Here is a 17,787-nt window from a genome sequence, read left to right as displayed (position 1 = left end):
AGAGGAACAGTTTGATGACTTCTTCTTTTTGGCCAATAAGTTTGGGTCATGTAAACATCAATCTCTACGACTCGTTTCCTTTCAACTGAACCTAAGAAGAATAAAAGAAATATGTTCATTTATCCTAGCAGAACTTCTTTTCTAGCTTAGAATTATTCTAGTAATAGTATCCAAGGATTGATCTATGCTTAGTTACTCATATATAGCCAAAGTTTTCTTATTGGTATTGTTCTAGTGTTGCATGCTTTTGTTGCTGCTTAGAAGATCATATGCATGCATTTCTCTTCTCTCGAACATTTTGGGCTAGTTTAAACTCATGGTCTTTGTTGCATAAAATTGGATCACGCCACGCAAGTTTAATTTCTCTAGAAGTTATGTATACATATATAGCTTTATACCTTACTAGTAGAATTAAAGAACATCTAAATACTACCTATTTTTATAGCTCTGAAGCACTGCAAAAATTTCAATTGAATTTAGTTACGAAACATATATATCTAGTATATATTGGAAGCCTATTTTTCATTAAATATTGTTGATTTCTATTTCTATGCACAGTAGTATGTAATCAAGAAAAATATATTCTGCACGACTCACTTTAGAATTATAAATTTAAAAGCCTTGCCATTCTTTCTTCAATTGTCTAACATCCACATCATAGATATCACCAGCTTCTTCTAAGCCCTGTTAAAACTTAAGAAACAAATCAAGTGATGAACAAAGTATATATACATGCATGCATGCAATATTTTCTATACATGTATATATATATATATATATATATATATATATAAATATAGTTTTTAAAACTTTGTATGTACCAGTAGTAGTATATATTCATGCATGCTAAGGCTGGTGACCTAGCCTGAGCTCCAAATCCACCTCTCTTTCTTCTGTCTCCCTCTTCTCGGATGCACCCACTTTGCTGCGAAAATCCTCGCCATGCACGTTTAACCCCAAGTGCAACTCCTGATGATCACCAAAGAGACTCAACTCTTGTACTGGCCTATGTGAATCCATTTGCTCATCCTCCCTTCCGAAGTACATGACATAATTCTTCGACGCCTCCGACAGTACTGGCGGATATGGATTGTAATAACCACCGGCCTCGAATTCCTCCCCGGCTTTCGCCGACAAAGTTGACGTCGTCGTCGGTGGCAGTTGCCGCATCTTGGCTCGATCCTTGCGGTGGATGTTCATGTGGCCACCTAACGCCTGCGCGTTCGAGAAGCCTCTCTTGCAGAAGACGCACTCGTAGTACGACCTACCGGCGGCGCCGTCATCGGTGGTTTGCTCAGGGGAGCTTGCCTCATCACTTAAGGCCTTGGAGCCATTTTTGTGACTAGCTTCCATCGATCTCTAACTCCTAATCTATGGAGAGCGAGAGAGAGAGAGAGAAGAGAGAAGAGAGGGTCAAGAAATTAGAGTCAGAGACAAGAAGAGAGCATTGCTATTGTCAGTGTGGTAAACTTGACGTGTAGTTTATGGTGTATATTAATTATATTTGGCCGGCCTTGGTATTTTGCTAGCTCACTGCCTAAGTTTCTTCATTATTCCAGTTGATAGTTTTTAATTAAATATTATAATTAACACTTAACAGTGTGTCTGTAGCTAATAGGTCACGTTGCTTTCACCCCGGAATGCTTAATTGACGCGGTTAAGGATCTTAATTAATTAATTCTCTCTCTGTTATGAGCTATTTCTTCTATCTATGTGTATGTATTCTATGTTTAATTAGAGATATAATCTGTTAATACGAGTATAACCTCTTCACATTGGCATGCGTGGAAGCGTCAGCAGTCAACTGGTCAAAATTTTGAAGTCAAGCATCCAATGTTATAGCATAACATTAGATGGTTATTCCGTCGACAAATTTATTAAAACTAACACAGATTTTGATATAAAAACAAATACAGGGTGTTTTCTGATAAATTATCTTTTCTGAAAATATAAATAGGGTTTTTATTTCTGTAACGTGAGTTGCGTATTCGGGTTCGGATCTGTTTGATGTCGGACTCTGAACTTCGGATCAAACGCGATAAGATCCGGATTGTTTTGTTTCCATTATTATATATATAATAAGGGGGTTTTTGGTTGTTGTAAATAGTAGTAGTCCAATGGCGGAAGAGAAGGAAGCGGAGTACTACTCTCGCGATTTCGAGTGGGAGGAGCTCCGAGACGAGATCGAGAAGGATTCGTCTCTCTCCTACCACGTTGACCCTTTCCTCTCCTCTTCCTCCTCCCCCCCTTCGCTTGAATCGGAGGCGTGGAGGAGATTCCACCGCCGCCATGCCACCGGAAGATTCTTTAAGGTTGTTGCCGTACCCTTCTCAGATCTCTCTCTTTCATTCGTTGATTCGATTAGCGCCAGGAACTTTTGTTTTCTTTGGACAAACCCGATTCTTGAAGGTTATTCCCATAACCGGCTAGAATTTCTCGTCGTTTAATGGCAATATTTCTGTTGATAAGGATTTGACGACCGGAACGCAGTTGATGGCGAGTCCTTGGCAGATTTTACTAAATTGGTGAATTTTTGGTGGTGCCAGGAAAGAAGGTACTTGCTGAAGGAATTTCCCGAGTTGGTTAGCTGCGGAGATTCTGTCAAGGTCTTAGAGGTGGGATGTGGAAATGGGAGCACCGTTCTTCCCATCTTGCGGTATATTAACTCTTTTTCTTTTTTAAATGTGTAATGCCTATTTGTTGGACATATAATTCAGATCCATCCAAATTTAGATGTTCCTTTATTTTTGTCAGTAATATGATCATTGTCATAGCTTAAGTTTTGGCTCTCTTTGATCATCTGCAGATTTGTTTGATATGAGCTCTATTAAGTATGCACTTTAATGCTTTCTTTTTTCATGAGAATACCTCCTTGCAATTGTAATATATTAATTGATGGTGATCGTTCTCTCATCCTATTGGATATCATTAGTTTTTAATCATCTAACTGGCTTTATGATGTCAAGGCTAGTAACAGTAATATTGTGCGAAATTGAGCTAATCGAAATTGTTTTGATTCAAGTAGTATGCAGCTGTTGAAATCTCAAGGGAGTAAGAGTATAAGAGTACATATGCTTGCTGTTTTTTTTTTTTCTTTTATTTTGCAAAAATCTACAGTATAGCTATGGACATGTTTTGCCTGTTGGTTGTTAAGTACAATAATGTGGTGCATGAGGCTCCCGTCAATGTGGGGTCTTCGGAGGGAAAGATGTTCTAGCCCTTATCCTGTCATGAATCCTTAATAGGTACCTGTCAGTCAACACTTTTTTTGGTTCAACGTAGTTTGATCTTTTCTCAGCCCTAATTCTCTAGATACCCATTTGGTTCTAAGTTATCTTTTCCCATATTCTAGATTTGTAACAATATTAAATTATTTATACTCTAGATTAGAGATACTATTCAAATTATTTTACACATAAACCCAATTATAATTTTACCCTTGATTTGATTAAAGCTATTTCAATAATTCTCTCTTATCTGTCCTATCACCCATCTATCTTATTTCTTACCCAAGCATGTGTTGCATACTTATAAGTATGTAACTCATACTTACAAAGAAAATGAGAGCTTTAATTTAAATTTATGTGTTAAATCAATGGTGTATGAGTTAATTCTCATTTCTTATTTATACTTTTACAACAATTTTATGTTACATCAAGGGTTATTATTATACTACTATTCTAGTTTACAACTAAACATTAAATTATCCTACTTTAGATTAGAAGTACAATTTCATAAGAAAAATTAGAATAGCTACTTTAAATTTTCCCTTAACCAGAAACCAAATGGGGCTTACAGTTCCTGTCTGAAAAAAATATTCATTTGATTCTTAAAGTTTCATATGAATCTTTAAAGTTTTTACTAGCATATTAGCAATTTTACGTTGATTTATTTTCGTAGGTATGGGGTTGCCAGTTTGCCCACTATAATGGGCTACCTGATTATACGATCAATTTGTATTATTTCCATTACCACACGGAGTTACACATATTGGTGCAAACAAATTTTCCGAGAAGTTATTGCTTTATGTCTATCAGCTTCTCTATTCTCTTGAAGGCTCATCTTATTTTGGTGTTCTACATTTTGCTTCACATTTAATAAGCTTTTGTACCATGAAAAAGTTCTGCAGGAAATGAAGGAAAGAGAACTAGCAGTTATTTCTAACATATGTTACCCTTGTTTTCTCTTTAAATGATGAAGCTTATATTTATCCTTGAGCACTTAACTACTTTCTTTCTTGTCAAACAACTGTGATAAGCAGCATTATATTCCTTGCAGTGCAAGTCAGACTATTGTTGTCTATGGTTGTGACTGTAGTGAAGACATTATAGAGAAGGCAAAGGAGATTGTGGCCACTTCTAACGGGGTTCCTGTTAAGAATCACTTCCTCCCATTTGTACTGGATCTTTCTGTAGATAACTTTCCAGATTGGTTGTTCTGCATGTCCTGTCAAAGTTCTTCAAATGAAAATCGAACCTTATCACAAGGTTATTAATTAATATTTTTTTATTAATTGTGGGTCCTATGATTTTTCTTCTCTATGTATCTTCCAAGAACCTTGATTTACTGGTTTTCAATCTTCTTCTCTAGATGCTAATCAAGAAAATCTAACAAGATCAGATCCTTCCTCCTTGGGAGAAAATCAATGTTGCGTAGGTGGTGTTGATATTGTTACTTTGGTATGTAATTGCCACAACATGTAGTGCTCTCATTTATGCTTTACATGTCTTTTACTGAAGAACACCCATTTTAATGTTTTCTTGTCCTTCAAGTTCATGATTTTGCAAATCATCACTCGAATTAATGTCCGCTTTATTTATCTCTGAAACACAATGATGTATCCTTTTTCCAAATTTCAGTCTTTGAAGCTCAGTGCATATGATCCTTTTTTAATTCACTGCGTTTCTTTTTCCCTAGGATTAGAATTGCTTGGATATGAAATAATGGAAATGGAATACATATCTTAAATTGACTCGGAGTGGGGGGCGTACTTCAATCTATATAATTAACATAATACAAGTGGACTTTAGACTACTTAGTAATTTATCCCTATTTTGAGTAGCATGGATCTCATTTATGTTTCAATATCAACATTAGTATGTGGCTTGGTAAGTGGAACTAGTAGTGCAGAATATTAAACAGTCTTTACAAACCATCCGAGTGCAAACTATTTTCATATTTGACTTGTTGAAATAATGCTTTGATACATTTGATAACATTATAGTTTTTCATGATACTATTTTGTGATTTGCTGATAAAATAAGAAAGTTCTGTATGCATTATAAGTCAGCTGATGCAAGCAGTTCTTCTTTGTTAATCTTATATCTAACCTCAATTCTCTTTTACAGATATTCACATTATCTGCAGTACCTTTCAACAAAATGTCATTAATCATAGAGAAATGCCTCTCTGTCTTAAAGCCTGGTGGTCTGGTTTTATTTAGGGATTATGGTAATGATGTAATGTCCAATCTTGGTTCACACTTCATCCCTTTTCTTCCAAGGGCAGATATTTGATTAATTTCCTCTTCCACTGAATCATTTGTTGCTACTTGTGAAATCTACATGTTAGCTAACAATTAATTTGTGGCACTCAGGTCTTTATGACATGACAATGCTGCGATTTTTGCCAGACCAAAGAGTGGGGTACAGAGAGTACATGCGATCAGATGGCACGCTTTCATATTTTTTCTCCCTAGATATTGTTAGGGACCTTTTTGTTACAGCTGGCTTTATCAAGGTACTGTATCAACAATAGCGATATCATCAATTTTGTCATATTTATGCAATTTATTCGATGTTGAGATGCTAGCTTGGAAAAGTGGTAGGCAACATAGTCATATGAATTAATGGTGTAAACCTCTCTAACTCCACATTATATATACTAGATAGCATCTAACTCATAGGCCCAACTGCCTAACCATCTGAGCTAAAGTTAAGGTTGTGCTGATTGACTGATTCATAAGAAGTTATCGGAACCTATCAATCAAGTTTTTACTTCAGGTAACAAACCCAAGTAGCACATTCTTGTCTAACCTCTATAGAAAAAACACTTTGCATTTGCCTCTGTTTTGGTGCATGGAGCCAAACCAAGGTTGCCTGTGCAACGTGCTGTTCTAAGCTGCTGCTGGAATAGCACCTTGCATCTCATGGCACTCTCTTATGAGGCTCCTAATGGATCAGGCCGTGCCTGGCATGGTACTTGGAGCATCATGGCGGAAAATCAAGTTAGGTGATGTACAGGAATTGGATGTGAAATCACTTTCATCAACCCTTCACCAGGTGTATATTAGTTTTTTTCTCCTAGAATAAGAAATCAAATGAATGGAAGAACATCCTTCCATTGAAGATATCTCAAATGCCCTTACTTGATCCTGTTGCCTTGTCTGATTGAAATGTCCTTTGCTTCTCTATTGTTCTATGCAATTGACATCTAGTAACAAATATTATAATATTTATTAAATATTGTCGGAAGTTTCTTCTTTTCGTTCTATATGTCTTACTGTTTGACCTTATATTGGATTTTCTCAATTGTGCTCCTGACACAACTTTAGATAAAAAGTAGATGACAAACCCTTTTTTTTTTTTTTCAGTTTCATTGATGGTTATTATATGTTGGTTTTCACTTTCATTATTGATCTACTAATATATGTTGATTTTCATCCAGTTGGAGCTTGAATATTGCCGTGTAAGATCAGTGAATCATCGGAATGGGAAGAAGATGCGTAGGGTTTGGGTACATGGGAAGTTCCAAAAGCCCATATGAAGTTTATAACTTTATATTTATCTTTTGAGGGAGGTAAAGTAGTACGATAAATGATTCTGCTCTTCAAATTGTTCAGATTTAGTTGAAATATAAATGTGATTAATATATGCTAGACTTCAAAATTAGTAAAGATAAAATTTATTTACATAAACATACTTATGTATGCACACATATACACACAAATATATGTTACATCTGTCATAGGTTTGATAATATGCTTAGAATTAAATGTTAAATTTTACTGTAATAGAAAGTAAAACAGTACTGAAATAGTGAAATTGTTGATAACAAAATGGAATGGAGGTTAATTAGTGAAGATGGACCGACTAGTCAATTTATCAATTTTTAACCTATTTCTGAGAAATAGAGAAGGGTCCATTTTATCTTTACTCGTTCCATGACCTCTATTAGATGGAAGATGATTGTGAATCATTAAATGTTTGGTCCAATATATCCAGGAAGAATGCAGGAAAAAAATATGGCAGAGAAAAATAATGAAATACCAAAGTCAGATTAGGTCTCAGCTCCACATGTAAAGAGTTAAAGGTTAAAAGAATTGCTATGAAATAGTGGGCCTGCAACTTCCAGGCTTTTAAATAGATTTTACATGAAAAAATTTCTTTTTGTTTGTTACAGCCGATTATCTTGTCTTTTCACATGGTTTCAGTTAGCACGAACTAGATTTGTTGAGCAACTCATGCATGAAGCAGAGAACCATCGAGAGTTACAAGTAAGGTTTAGTTGCATGTAAAATAGAAAATAATGTAAAGAAATTAATATGAAGTGGTTCTGAGTTCGTAACTTACTGACTGATGCTCTTAAATTGATTTGAATTCTGTTATGGATACCTTAGTCCAGCTCTACCTATGTGATACATGAGTTCATTAAGATAAAAAGAAGCCTTCTGCATGTAGAACAGTAGTAAGACCAAAATCTAGTGAAGATGTCTACTAATTAACATCCTCATGGCCGACGGACATAAGCATAAGCAACTGACAAAAGGTCCTCCATGTCATTGTACTCTGGCCTGCAAGTGTTAGTTTGCATGTCGAGAGAAGCTATGGCACTATAAGAGCTATCTTCTATCATATCAGAATCTAAGCCATACCCATGAAAAGACTGCATACATTTGGATTCAAGAAGCCTGTTGTTGCAATAGTTCAGGCCGTCCCAATTTGGACAGAGGTCTTGTCCATCTCCTTCGTGAGGTGGGTCTTCACAGTAGAGCTTGTTATACTGAGGTGTTGGACTGGTAGCAGAACAAGTCACAGGTCCTTCTACTGGGTCTTTGAGAGAGGCTAGTTGTGCTTGAAGATTCATGACCTTTGCATGTAGACATTGAGAATGTGAAGATTATGCATAGAACAAGTAATGTTTGAGGACTAACATGACATGCTAAATGCTGAATGATGAATGCAGCATACATACTTGTTGTTGGAGTGCGAAAATATGCGCAACACAACCGTATATCGGGTCTTGCAGCCTAGCTTGGGCCTCATAGGAGATTGTGATGGCTGCCTCAGAACGGTCTGTCACAGGGAGTTGCATGAGGAGCTTCGACACGTTACTTGCACCAAAGACTTTATGGATGGCTGCAAAGTGCTCGACATCTTGTTCGTGGCAGAAGTAGGGGGCAAAAACACAGCCCTTGACACACTTCCTTCTCAGGAACTTGCAAGCTCCGCAGGGAGAGCCAAAGCCTGTCATCTTGACCTTCAGGAATTGGTGTATTTTCTTGTGTGCTAAGTATTGATGCAGTATGGGCCTACTGGCTTTGCTTATAAATGCTAGAGAAAGAGTGTTTATATGTCTTATTTTTCTTGAATAGAAATTTGGCTTGGTCTCCGTGATGGCCTACAATTTTTTTATGCATTTAGTCTTCTTTCACATCTTCTTTTTATATGCCCATATGAGATTCTAACATCAGAGAAGGCTACAATACTACGCACAAAGTTAGCAATTGTTCTCTATCTACTTGCACAGTGATTCAATAATTCTACGTGACATATAGGTCCTTGCTCTTATAACTAAAAGCAAACTTAGTTGAACTTTTTTTCTTCCCTTTTATAATTTTCTGACTAGTGTCCATTTTGTTAATTTATACAAGGAAAGAACATTGAGGTCTTCAATCTCTCCTGTCCCTTGCTTTGAATTATTTGATTCACATGACAAATTTTTGGTTTGTTCCTACCCACAGAAAATGGACATGAGACTATGAGAGCAAATGAGCAATGCACCTGACCAACAAGAAGCAGGGCAAATCACAAGCAATTAACATTGACACTCCGGAAAACTATCAGGTAACTTGTTGCTTGGCTAACCAGGTATAACTATGATGTGTAACATTTCTTTTTGTTGCTTTCAGTCCATTCAGTTGCCACTAATTGGCTTTAGCAAGAGGGCTTTGACATAATCTCTTTACTGGCCATTTTAGCCTATAAAATGTCATCAACCTATGAATACTTGTTTGAGGGTTGCTGCTACTGCAAAGCATGAGTTGATATGGCCTGTAAAATATTATAAGTTAGGGTTCAGTCAGTTTTCTATCCACAATCTTCCCTGCAGGAGATTGGTGGGGTCACGCTTATCACTGCACTCTGATTAGAAGATCAGATGCGGCAGCAATTTGTGCATGGTGTTACTATTACCTCCCTGGAAGCCATTATCCTCCACCTTTTGCCATGACTTCAGTCATATGTACTTGTTGGCCACTAAGGCATAGTGTAGTGGCTGTATTTTGAGACATCAAGGAAAAGACACTCGATAGGCTTTAAAAACCATAAGTTGCTCAACAATTTGCAGGTTAAACTAGTTAAATAATTGAATGCAAGCTATGCCTAGGTTTTCAAATGGCTATTGTTGAGGGAAAAAGAAATTATATACTTGAGAACTTCACTAATCCCCGCCTGCAGCCTTCTCATCTTTAAAGGTACGATTTCTTGTCTACTATATTATATGGTACTTATTTAAATCCAGTTGCAATATATTTAGGTGTATCCATATGGGTTTTGAGCTTTCCTGTCACATCCAGGAATGAGAACAATATTATATGTCATATAGAGCCTAAATCATGTCCTGACATCGATCGGTCCCACAGAGATCAGAAATGCAACTCTTTCTCAATAGATTTATCTCTTAATTTGTTACTCTTCTTAGGAATCTGTATTCCTTTGTCCACTTTATGGATCAAAATAGCCACTATTAGGTTTTCACTTTTCTCCTTTGTACATCCAAGAGGTGGTGAAATTCAGATGAAGTTACTACATGCTGGAAAAAGGAAGTGAAAATTTGAAATTTTCTGTTTCCTATTAGTGATTATTAAATACCAAGCTGTCCTTATTCTATTATTATTATTCTCTTTTTCTTTCTGATAAATTGCCTGGGTCATTTGCATGAAGAATCAAAATGATCCTTGTTTCTTGTAAGATTTTTATTTTCTGTTTCACTTTGTAGTACTAATCAATTCTAATTATACATCGTTGGATTATTCAGGCAGGTAAGCATAGATTCCATATCGATAATAAAAAAGAGTTCTAATAATTCTACAGAGAAACAAAAAATGTACAATTCTACAGGATTAAAACTATTTTGTGTTCTCGTTCAACTAATCTGAATTGAAGTCTTCAATAATCTTTTTATTTTTCTTGCTTTCACACAGATAGGATGATATCTTTTCACTTTTTTACCAGGCTTTTGTTTCTCCTCGGGGATCCTCGTCCGCGTGCTATCACCCACCAATCAAAGTAGCAAATTGGAGAAGTGAATGCCATGTGACTCTTGGGATTATCACTTGTCTTGCCTACCTAACTTTCTCCCTTTATTTCCTTTCATTAGATCCCTTTCCAAGTACTCGTAAACAGTGGTATTTTATATAAGCTTGAGACTTGAAAGAGTGGGTCCAGTACGTAAAGCACGACTGTACATTGCCATGGCTTTTGCATAACAGGAGCCTAATGGGAAACCAAGTGAAGTGGAGCATGAAAGCTCGGCGTTACCATAGTGTCCTGACAAGATTAATTAAATAGAACAATGGTTGATGACATGGCAGAGTGACAGTGGTCGAGGTATCAATTACGTATCAAGTGTTGGAGCTCCAAATCGTGTGTTACAATGTATGACATCCGTAATTAAATTAGGTGCAGTATGTTGTGTTATTGGTGGATTGGCACGATCTTGTAGTGAAGTCAGTATGTTTTTGTTGTTCCTTTTATATTACGACTGTTGAGGATTCCATTGTCAGCTTCGTATTAGTTAATCTACCAATCTGTTTGTTTCGATAAATGTTCAACCATATAATGCCAATGATGTCTTATATATTGTTGGGCATAATTTGCTGTTGACTGGTTTTAGGTTGGTGTTTATGTCTTCTAATACATTTTCTTCGGATTCATGAAAACTAAGCACCCTTATGTTGTTTATTTCGATTTACGCCCTCGTTTATTTTTTGTGAGAAGTTGAAATTTATTAGTGTCTCACTTAAATTGGTGCCGTTGAAATTTTAATTTAGGTACACTTAATCGACGTTAAGTCTGATAGAATAGAAGAAACAGTTGTCGAGTGTTCTTATCTAAAACCAGAGCAATTTATTAAAAAGCTCTTTAAATTTTTTAAAAAGTAGTACAATGAATTTCTATGTAAATTATGTTTTTCTTTTTAAATATATGTATCTAGTGTTAAAATAGAGGTGATCAATTTCTAAGAGCCCAAAACTTCTTGTTGTTAGGATGTGTTTTGGTGATAAGAAATAGATATGAAAAAGTTAGTTTATATTTGGTACAAATTTAAAGGTTTCTTTTTTAATAAACGCCTCGTCTAAAATACAGAATCGAATTAAAAAGTAGTAAGAAATAAAGAAAGAAAGAAAAACAATGCTTAGGTAGATTTAACCGCAGGTCACGCATAATGGGGGAATGCGAAGGCGGGAGCGTTCCCCGGCACGGGCTCGTAGTGGAAGGGAGCGGCCGGGTGCTGCCACGTAGAGCCGACGGCGACGGCGTTCCCTCGGCAGGGAGGTGCCGCCACCTCCTCTTCCCTCTCCGCCGTCCGATTGACTCGGGGGACGGTCGAGATGTCGAGCGGTGAGAGTAGGGGAATGGCGGACTTCCACTCGGCGACGGCGGCGGGCTCTGCGGGGCTCACCTGGATCGACGACGGCGCGCGCATCTGGAGGCGGCTCCTCTGTCGGCGCAGCTTGCCGCGGCCGGTCACCGGAGTCGTGGCGTCGAGCCCGTCCATCCCAATTCCCAAAGAATAAAATGGGCGAAGGAAAGATAGTGGGATGAGTGGATTTTATATTTATAGCTAGAGTGAGTTGGGGAACTGGAATCGTTTCTTTTTGAGTTGGAATCGAGTTGTATTGTACTGGATCGGAACATGGGAGGGAGGCTTTGGAATCTTTTATACTTACTCTCTTTCTTTTCTTCTTTTATACAATAGATATATATATATATATATACTTGGGTCGTGCAAGATAATCGGATATGTAATCTATTTTATATCTTGCAGGATCTTGATTGGATTAATAGATCGGACTTAGAAGAGGGGAAGTCAAATTCTACATGATAAAAGGCAACAGCATATAAGAGGATTTCAGAAATTAATAGAGACATATTAAGCATGTAGAGATGACCAATCAACTACTCAAATCTATTAGTATTACTACTAAATGCAAACCAAAGAATACATACATCGCCTCTCTGCTGTACCACACACACACTCTCTCTCTCTCTCTCTCTCAAGCATTTCGTCGAGCACCTTCTTCCTCGGTGAGGAAGAACCCGAGCTTCTCCCGCGCCGCGCGCCTCCGAGGTCGACGACGCGGGGGTGGTTGACGAGACTCTCGGGCGGGTGGATGAAGAAGGAAGGGATGGTGGTGATGCCGGCGTCGACGAGTGTAGTCTGCGGCCATGGTTAGTGTGGATTTGGGTTTTGGTTTAGAGCTCGGGAAGTGTATTACGAGATATTAATTAGATACGCATAAGAGCGTGATTCGTCGTTAATTCGAGAGGTAATTAACCAAATTTCATGTATTAATTCCCACTTCCACAAAAAACCCTTTCTTTTTCCCCTGCCGCGCGCCATGAGAAGAGCTTCCTCCTCCCTTCTCTCCTCGCTCTCCAAATCCAACCATTTGTCCGTCAATCTCCTCTCAAATCTCTTCTTACACCTCCCTCTCCGAAACCACTCTCCCATTTATCCTTCCCATCTCGCCCCTTCTTCCAATCCTTACTCCCAGTCCTCGCTTAGATGCCCCTCGCACCGTTCCATCCAAACCCAACCATGGATTCCTCCTTCTTCCCGATCATATACCCCAGAAATGGAATCCAACCCCGCCCCAGAAGAAATCATCGCCGCCTTCGAAGCACTCGAGTCCTCTTTAGGCGGCGAAGACGACAAGAGGCTCGGCGTGGCTTGCTTGGAGGTGGGAGAGAAGTTGGAGTCGTTTGGGTCTGAGGAACTTGATAAAGCTCTCGCCTTTGCTCTCAGGGCTGTTAAAATCTTTGAGAAGAGTGATGGAGGGTGGTCCTTCTCGGTGGCGAAGGCCCTTCGCTTGATGGGTTCGATCAGTTGCAAGATGAAGCGGTTCGAGGAAAGCTTGGAGGCACTAAACACGGCAGATGAGATTCTGGGTGCGTTGGAGAAGGAAGGATGCGGCGAATCCGATGTTGGGTTGGTGCGAATTGCCGTCCAAATCCAGCTTGCTAGCACGAAAACCGCAATGGGTAGAAGATGGGAAGCTTTGGTCAATCTACGGAGGTCCGTGGAGCTTAAAGATTTGATCTTGGAGCCTAATAGTTTGGAATTGGGAACGGCTTATAAGGATTTGGCTGAGGCTTATACGGTGGTATTGGATTTTAAAGAGGCATTGCCACTTTGTTCGAAGGCAATGGACATTTACAAAGAGCAATTTGGGTTGAATTCCATGGAGGTGAGCCAGCTTCGGCGCCTGCTTGGAGTTATCTATGTTGGATTAGGGGAGAATGAGAAAGCATTGGAACAGAGCGAGGTCTCCATGAGGGTCTTGGAAGGTTTAGGGTTGGTTACTGAATTGCTTCAGGTTGGAATTGATGTTGCTAACATACAGATTAGTCTGGGAAGGTTAGATGAGGCAATTAATATGCTTAAAAGGGTGATTCAACAAGCTGAGAAGGACAGCGAGACCCGGGCATTTGTTCTTGTTGCAATGGCAAGGGCCTTGTGTTGCCAGGAGAAGTTTGGGGAATCAAGGCGGTGTTTGGAGATAGCTTGTGGTATTCTTGATAAGAAGGAGGCTGTCTGTGCTGCAAAGGTTGCTGAGGCATATGCAGAGATATCAATGTTATATGAAACGATGAGTGAGTTCGAGACTTCTCTGTCATTGATGAAGAGGACTCTTGCCATTCTTGAGACACTCCCAGATGAGCAACATCTGGAAGGAAGCATCTTGGCTAGAATTGGTTGGTTGCTTCTCTTGACAAAGAGAGTTCCACAGGCTGTTCCATACTTGGATAGTGCAATTGAGAAGCTGAAGAACTGTTTTGGGTCAAAGCATTTTGGTCTGGGATTTGTTTTTAAGCACCTGGGAGAGGCGCATTTGGATATGGATCAGCCACAATCGGCAGTGAAGTTTCTTACACTTGCAAGAGACATCATTGATATCTCTTTTGGATCAGATCATGAGGATTCAATTGACATAAACCAGCTCCTTGCTAATGCATACGGAATAATGGGGAGGTATGTTGAATATTATCTTGAAAATTTCTGGTCTCCTGCATATGCTATCTTAGTTGTATGTCTGTAGCTAGGTAACTATGTTTTACACAAGTTAAAATTTCCTATAGTTGGTTCCTTGTATTCATGATGCAGGTACTCCATTGTTGGGTCTATAGTTGGTTCCTTGTAATCAGCTGCCACAGGAACAAGGCTTTTTTTGTTCTATTGTTCAATTCACGATGGTTGCGTCTCACAATTCCAGAGTTTCTATAATTCCAACAAAAGATTCAACATTGGATTGTCATGATTTCACTTGCTTCAACATTGTGACTCTATTACAAGGTTTTCCGGTTTTAAGCAAATTAATGTAACATTTTATCTTGGCACATACCATTTTCTCTTTAGTTAATTAGAGCTCGTAGGTTAAGTTGGTTGAACAATATATAAGCAAGGCCCATATGAGCTCCATCAGTAGTGCATCTTGCACCATCATATAGTTCCTGTATAAAGTCTGGAGTATAATTGCTTCAAGGAGGAAATGAACCCTGGGCTGGGCTCCTGCTTCATAGCATCCATGATTTGATTACTTGCATTTAATGGGCTTATAAACTGCCCTTTTTCTCTGTTTAATACTGGATAATTGCATGATTGATCCATCTTTTCTTTGCTTTATTTAAATACTTGAAAGTCTGTAATATTATATGCCAATGGAAATTACAGTTACACGCTTGCAATGGATTCTCAACAACGAGTTATAGATGCATGGGAAAGGCATGGGTCTAGTGCCATAGAGGACTTAAGAGAAGCTCACCGGCTACTTCAGCAGCTAAAGAAAAAGGCTCAGGGATCACCTTCTGCTGTATTTCCTGCAAATTCCTTGCCATTGCTGCCACAGAAGTGATGTTGCTCGGAGCAATCTCTTGCGACGTAAGTTAAAATGTTTGATAAGTGTCATTCTCAGTTCTACAATTCTTTTTCCATTATTATGCATAACTATCCGTAAGTACATCAACAAAATGTGTAACTAGGTGTGGAGTGCGCCCGGTTGGGTAATGGAATTTTCATCTATTAAGGAAAAGTAGACTAGCTTGAAGAAGAGCAGACCAGCCAATTAGTCAGTTTTTTCTGTCTTGAAGTAGATCTCTTGAACAATGGTCTTATCTGGTGGTAAATGGGTGGGTAAACGTGTGAAGCCTCAATTTAAAGTAAACTTTGATTAGGTCAAGTTGAACTTGGCACTGTAACCAGAACTGACACATATACCCAACTGAAAGGGTCAAAAACAGGTTTGCTCATTCACGTTTGGTAAATGGCTACTAAGAAATTCATGTAGACATAATATTTGGTGGTGGGTTTCTGTCATGTTTATCTTGATTTGGTCTTCTAAGTAGGCTGTTTTTTCATTTCAATCTCATGCAAAATTAAAAGTAACCTCAGGAAATCTACTTTCATTTATCTTCTTTTATTTTTCTCTTCTGCCTTATGTTTGCATTGTCTTTTGTCATAAAACAGAAGTTCTAAGACACTAACCTGCTAAAATTTCATTATCAAACTTTCAGATAATTCTAAGCAATTTAACTCCTTGTAAATACTTGTGACAAGCGATTTTGACTATGTTTGAGATAATTTTGTGCTACATGTTCTCCATCAGTTGGACAATGACAGTTTTCTAAATAATGGCTCTGTTTACCGTTTCATATCAGGTATAGAGCTAAGGAATAAAGATAGAAGCTGCATGATTATTTTCCTGATATATTTGACTGAACACAATTATGTGCAGTGACCGAATTCTGCCTCCTACATTTATCAAGTCTGCTAGCATCAGATTGCAGTAATTAACAGGTCAGGATCACGTTGTCATTAATGGACCTCTTGAGTGCTATATTGAGGTATGATCTTAAAAATTAAGACGTGAACAAGTGGGCATGTTTATGCCGATCGTACCAATAATAGACCTTTCAGCAGGTGAACATAGGTATGAAACTTGAATTGGAAGCTACTTACAGAGAGCAGGAGTCAAAGATAGAGGGTGACAGACATTAGTTCTATTCGTCTATGGGGACTCAACTCGCATAAGCTTATTGGTGATTTGAGTTATCTAGTATTACTATGGCTTCAAGAGAGATATTTCATTGAATTTGAATCCAAAAAGAAAGTGGTGTTCATAAGCTCCGCAATCTGCTTTAGAGATGTTCACAGATAATTTTCAGACTTCTCCAGATGCAGGCAAAATCCCTTCTGCAGGTTCTAGCTGTATCTGGTGTTCTAAGAAGAATCACTAGGTCTAGTCTTTCTATAATGCCAAATAATTATGGCTTTAGTGTTTGCCTGAGTCTGGCCTCTCTGTTGCTTCCTTTATAGTGAGAAATTTTCCATTTTTTTTGCTCATTAATAGTGCCCTTGAACTAATTTAGTTCGTGTTTATTTTATACCATGTATAATCCCTTAAGCATGTATTGGTTTTTCTTTAATGAAATACAAGCACTAAGGAAACTTTGAGTTGATACAAACAATAGCACTTACAATTCAAATCCAGTATTCAGTATATACATATGCAGATCTATGAGGGTTTCTATATACAACTTCTCATGGCACCTATTGATTCCAGAATGCAACACTGCACATCTTATCTACCTTTTATATACAAACTATTTCACATTTTGTCAACTGATACTATGCTATTCATCGAAGGATTCAGCAACAACTCACACATATTTGGAAGAAGCAGTAATGCTACTCCATCGAATGTAATCGAGCTTGTAGATGGAGAAGTCGCAAAGAAGATACTCAGACTCGACGGTCCATGAGCCAATACTAAGTTGGATTAAGTGGTCTTGCTTCAGAACAGTAAGGAAGAAGACCACCAAGATCAGTGATAAAAGCTTCAAACACTGGCATCGGATTCAAAGAGAGGTCCAACTCAAGAACTAATTGCCAAGAGAAGAGAGCAAAATTGAGAGAGAGGGAGTTTGGTAAGGTTGGAAATGGCATAGTTGGAGATGTAAGGCAGAAGAACTGAAGCAATTGATGAAGGATTAATTGTTCACAATTTAGAAATGATACCAATGGAAAGCCAAATCAGAGAGAATCTTTATATAGAATGAGAGGACAAACTTTAGTCTTATGGAGAGGATGAGACTGGTCAAGAAAGGCTTGCAGTTGGACCTTGCCTTATAGCTTATCAAACTAATGGCTAGAAACTATACAAGTAATTAACAATGCATATTAAATTATTTAATCTTGCTTCCAGAAAGACAATCTTGGACTCATTCTTGGCATCTCGAGAGTACTTTTGGCATGAAAAAATAAGTTGATTTCTATTACTATATG

At 38.1% G+C, this 17,787-nt stretch overlaps 5 protein-coding genes across 11 annotated transcripts; 2 read left to right on the top strand and 3 right to left on the bottom strand.

The window, feature by feature from the left end:
• Positions 1–846: 846 nt before the first annotated feature.
• Positions 847–1,353, bottom strand: LOC140764457 (transcriptional regulator TAC1-like). The gene has a single exon (XM_073103038.1). It carries the CDS (start codon positions 1,351–1,353, stop codon positions 847–849), a length of 507 nt encoding a protein of 168 aa, XP_072959139.1.
• A 752-nt stretch (positions 1,354–2,105) lies between these two features.
• LOC140764389 (uncharacterized) lies at positions 2,106–11,079 on the top strand. 3 transcript variants are annotated; one of them, XR_012105032.1, is made up of 9 exons: positions 2,106–2,312; positions 2,547–2,656; positions 4,279–4,487; positions 4,591–4,679; positions 5,349–5,451; positions 5,597–5,739; positions 6,667–6,798; positions 8,963–9,065; positions 10,455–11,079. XR_012105032.1 is itself a non-coding variant. In XM_073102944.1 (8 exons), the coding sequence occupies exons 1-7, from the start codon at positions 2,118–2,120 to the stop codon at positions 6,763–6,765; spliced, it is 948 nt and encodes a 315-aa protein (XP_072959045.1). In that variant the 5' UTR covers positions 2,106–2,117; the 3' UTR covers positions 6,766–6,798; positions 8,185–8,324. The 3 variants fall into 3 exon arrangements, 2 of the variants coding, with proteins under 2 accessions (XP_072959045.1, XP_072959044.1); XM_073102944.1 differs by lacking the exons at positions 8,963–9,065; positions 10,455–11,079 and adding an exon at positions 8,185–8,324; XM_073102943.1 differs by lacking the exons at positions 8,963–9,065; positions 10,455–11,079 and having other exon boundaries at positions 6,667–7,594.
• Positions 7,729–8,472, bottom strand: LOC140764454 (LOB domain-containing protein 29-like). The gene is made up of 2 exons (XM_073103033.1): positions 8,194–8,472; positions 7,729–8,088 (listed from the first exon to the last, which is right to left on the bottom strand). Exons 1-2 carry the CDS (start codon positions 8,470–8,472, stop codon positions 7,729–7,731), a joined length of 639 nt encoding a protein of 212 aa, XP_072959134.1.
• Positions 11,080–11,521: 442 nt separating the features above from the next.
• On the bottom strand, positions 11,522–12,196 carry LOC140765606 (uncharacterized protein At4g14450, chloroplastic-like). Its single transcript, XM_073104770.1, has one exon. The coding sequence runs from the start codon at positions 11,998–12,000 to the stop codon at positions 11,659–11,661; it is 342 nt and encodes a 113-aa protein (XP_072960871.1). The 5' UTR covers positions 12,001–12,196; the 3' UTR covers positions 11,522–11,658.
• A 192-nt stretch (positions 12,197–12,388) lies between these two features.
• LOC140764999 (protein KINESIN LIGHT CHAIN-RELATED 2-like) lies at positions 12,389–17,338 on the top strand. 5 transcript variants are annotated; one of them, XR_012105121.1, is made up of 4 exons: positions 12,393–14,478; positions 15,178–15,384; positions 16,238–16,346; positions 16,423–17,338. XR_012105121.1 is itself a non-coding variant. In XM_073103911.1 (3 exons), exons 1-2 carry the CDS (start codon positions 12,845–12,847, stop codon positions 15,356–15,358), a joined length of 1,815 nt encoding a protein of 604 aa, XP_072960012.1. In that variant the 5' UTR covers positions 12,393–12,844; the 3' UTR covers positions 15,359–15,384; positions 16,238–17,338. The 5 variants fall into 5 exon arrangements, 2 of the variants coding, with proteins under 2 accessions (XP_072960012.1, XP_072960010.1); XR_012105120.1 differs by having other exon boundaries at positions 16,161–16,346; XR_012105122.1 differs by lacking the exons at positions 16,238–16,346; positions 16,423–17,338 and adding an exon at positions 14,611–14,799 and having other exon boundaries at positions 12,389–14,478; positions 15,178–15,317.
• Positions 17,339–17,787: the final 449 nt, after the last annotated feature.

Source organism: Typha angustifolia, chromosome 8 (assembly GCF_048772165.1).
Source record: "Typha angustifolia cultivar Huaian chromosome 8, ASM4877216v1, whole genome shotgun sequence".
Taxonomy (NCBI): domain Eukaryota; kingdom Viridiplantae; phylum Streptophyta; class Magnoliopsida; order Poales; family Typhaceae; genus Typha; species Typha angustifolia.
The sequence above is the reverse complement of the archived record's forward strand: the minus strand, read 5'-3'. Positions and strand labels throughout refer to the sequence as shown.